Source organism: Salmo salar, unplaced genomic scaffold, assembly GCF_965601325.2.
Source record: "Salmo salar unplaced genomic scaffold, fSalSal1 ptg000221l, whole genome shotgun sequence".
In the NCBI taxonomy this organism is placed as follows: Eukaryota; Metazoa; Chordata; class Actinopteri; order Salmoniformes; family Salmonidae; genus Salmo; species Salmo salar.
In genome coordinates, this window is record NW_027675333.1 from 492,501 (window position 1) to 495,000 (window position 2,500).

General features: G+C 44.0%; 1 protein-coding gene across 1 annotated transcript in view; it reads right to left on the reverse strand.

Moving 5' to 3' along the window:
* Positions 1-1,626: 1,626 nt before the first annotated feature.
* LOC145850325 (E3 ubiquitin/ISG15 ligase TRIM25-like) overlaps positions 1,627-2,500 on the reverse strand; it is a 9,300-nt gene continuing 8,426 nt past the window's right edge. The window contains exons 5-6 of the mRNA XM_082971208.1: positions 1,812-1,876; positions 1,627-1,686 (exon numbers count right to left, since the gene is read on the reverse strand). Coding sequence (XP_082827334.1) covers positions 1,841-1,876 — 36 coding nt within the window. The 3' untranslated portion in view covers positions 1,627-1,686; positions 1,812-1,840. The remainder of the gene's footprint in view (positions 1,687-1,811; positions 1,877-2,500) is intronic.

Consider the following 2,500-nt stretch of genomic DNA (forward strand, 5'->3'; position numbering starts at 1 on the left):
AGCTGGAGGAGGGGACGTCTATGGTAGTGGAGTTATTATTATACCAGCTGGAGGAGGGGACGGCTATGGTAGTGGAGTTATTATTATACCAGCTGGAGGAGGGGACGTCTATGGTAGTGGAGTTATTATTATACCAGCTGGAGGAGGGGACGTCTATGGTAGTGGAGTTATTATTATACCAGCTGGAGGAGGGGACGTCTATGGTAGTGGAGTTATTATTATACCAGCTGGAGGAGGGGACGTCTATGGTAGTGGAGTTATTATTATACCAGCTGGAGGAGGGGACGTCTATGGTAGTGGGATTATTATTATACCAGCTGGAGGAGGGGACGTCTATGGTAGTGGAGTTATTATTATACCAGCTGGAGGAGGGGACGTCTATGATAGTGGAGTTATTATTATACCAGCTGGAGGAGGGGACGTCTATGGTAGTGGAGTTATTATTATACCAGCTGGAGGAGGGGACGTCTATGGTAGTGGAGTTATTATTATACCAGCTGGAGGAGGGGACGTCTATGATAGTGGAGTTATTATTATACCAGCTGGAGGAGGGGACGTCTATGATAGTGGAGTTATTATTATACCAGCTGGAGGAGGGGACGTCTATGGTAGTGGAGTTATTATTATACCAGCTGGAGGAGGGGACGTCTATGGTAGTGGAGTTATTATTATACCAGCTGGAGGAGGGGACGTCTATGGTAGTGGAGTTATTATTATACCAGCTGGAGGAGGGGACGTCTATGGTAGTGGAGTTATTATTATACCAGCTGGAGGAGGGGACGTCTATGGTAGTGGAGTTATTATTATACCAGCTGGAGGAGGGGACGTCTATGATAGTGGGATTATTATTATACCAGCTGGAGGAGGGGACGTCTATGGTAGTGGAGTTATTATTATACCAGCTGGAGGAGGGGACGTCTATGGTAGTGGAGTTATTATTATACCAGCTGGAGGAGGGGACGTCTATGGTAGTGGAGTTATTATTATACCAGCTGGAGGAGGGGACGTCTATGGTAGTGGAGTTATTATTATACCAGCTGGAGGAGGGGACGTCTATGGTAGTGGAGTTATTATTATACCAGCTGTATCTGTTGTCAGAGCAGAACAGACACCAGGACTTGTCATTGTATCCAATCCTACAGTCACCCCATCCTCTCCTGCTGATTCCTTTATATGTCACTCCTATACCAGCCCCCATTCTCCCACTCCACTCTACCTCCCAGTAACAGCGCCCAGTCAGACCCTCTCTACACAGCACCTGGTACCAGTTGGTGAATCTGTCTGGATGGTCAGGATATGGTTGGTCTTGGTCTGTACAGGTCACCTTTCTGTTCCCTTCAGACAGAGAGAGGTGTGTGTGTGCTGTGTTTGGGTCCAGTGTGAGCTGACAGGAATCTGGGAGAAGAGCAGAGACCAATGAGGGGAGTCAGAACAATAAGTTAAGTCAGATACTGTATCTACCCTGTCTTTGATTAGAGCACAGCAGAGATCAAATCAGAGAAATATGAGGAGTCAGATAGATACCCAGTCTTTGATTAGATCTACTATTGCTATATATTTCTAGAGGGATTGTTAGGAGTGGCAGTAAAAAGAGACTGTTAGTTACTTCACAATAAAGAGACTCACATTGTAACAACTGTTCTCTGGTCTTGGGCTCTGGAGGCAGAACAACCTCCACTATATTCACTACAGACACACAAACACATTGACAGAGAGAGGGAATGTTATCATCATACCATATTCCACATGTATATGACTAGTAGGGAACTTTCAATGGTCTAAAGTTGATGTTCTGATTGTTTTCAACACACCTGTAGTGGAGATCTTGGTCCATTCTCCTTTAACCTGTTGGGTCTAGGGGGCAGCATTTGCACGTCTGGATAAAAAAAATGTACCCGATTTAATCTGGTTACTAATCCTACCCAGTAACTAGAATATGCATATACTTATTATATATGGATAGAAAACACTCTAAAGTTTCCAAAACTGTTTGAATGGTGTCTGTGAGTATAACAGAACTCATTTGGCAGGCAAAACCCTGAGACATTTTCTGACAGGAAGTGGATACCTGATGTGTTGTATTGACTTTAAACCTATCCCATTGAAAAACACAGGGGTTTAGGAATATTTTGGCACTTCCTATTGCTTCCACTAGATGTCACCAGCCTTTACAAAGTGTTTTGAGTCTTCTGGAGGGAGATCTGACCGAACAAGAGCCATGGAACGGTGATGTCCCATTAGACACCTGGCGCGCTACTTCATGTTGGGTACCCTCGTTCCAATACGTTATAAAAGACTATGCATTCGTCCACCTTGAATATTATTCATGTTCTGGTTAAAAAAGGCCCTAATGATTTATGCTATACAACGTTTGACATGTTTGAACGAACGGAAATATATTTTTTCCCCTCGTTCATGACGAGAAGTCCGGCTGGCTTACATCATGTGCTAACGAGACGGAGATTTTTGGACATAAATGATGAGCTTTTTTGAACAAAAC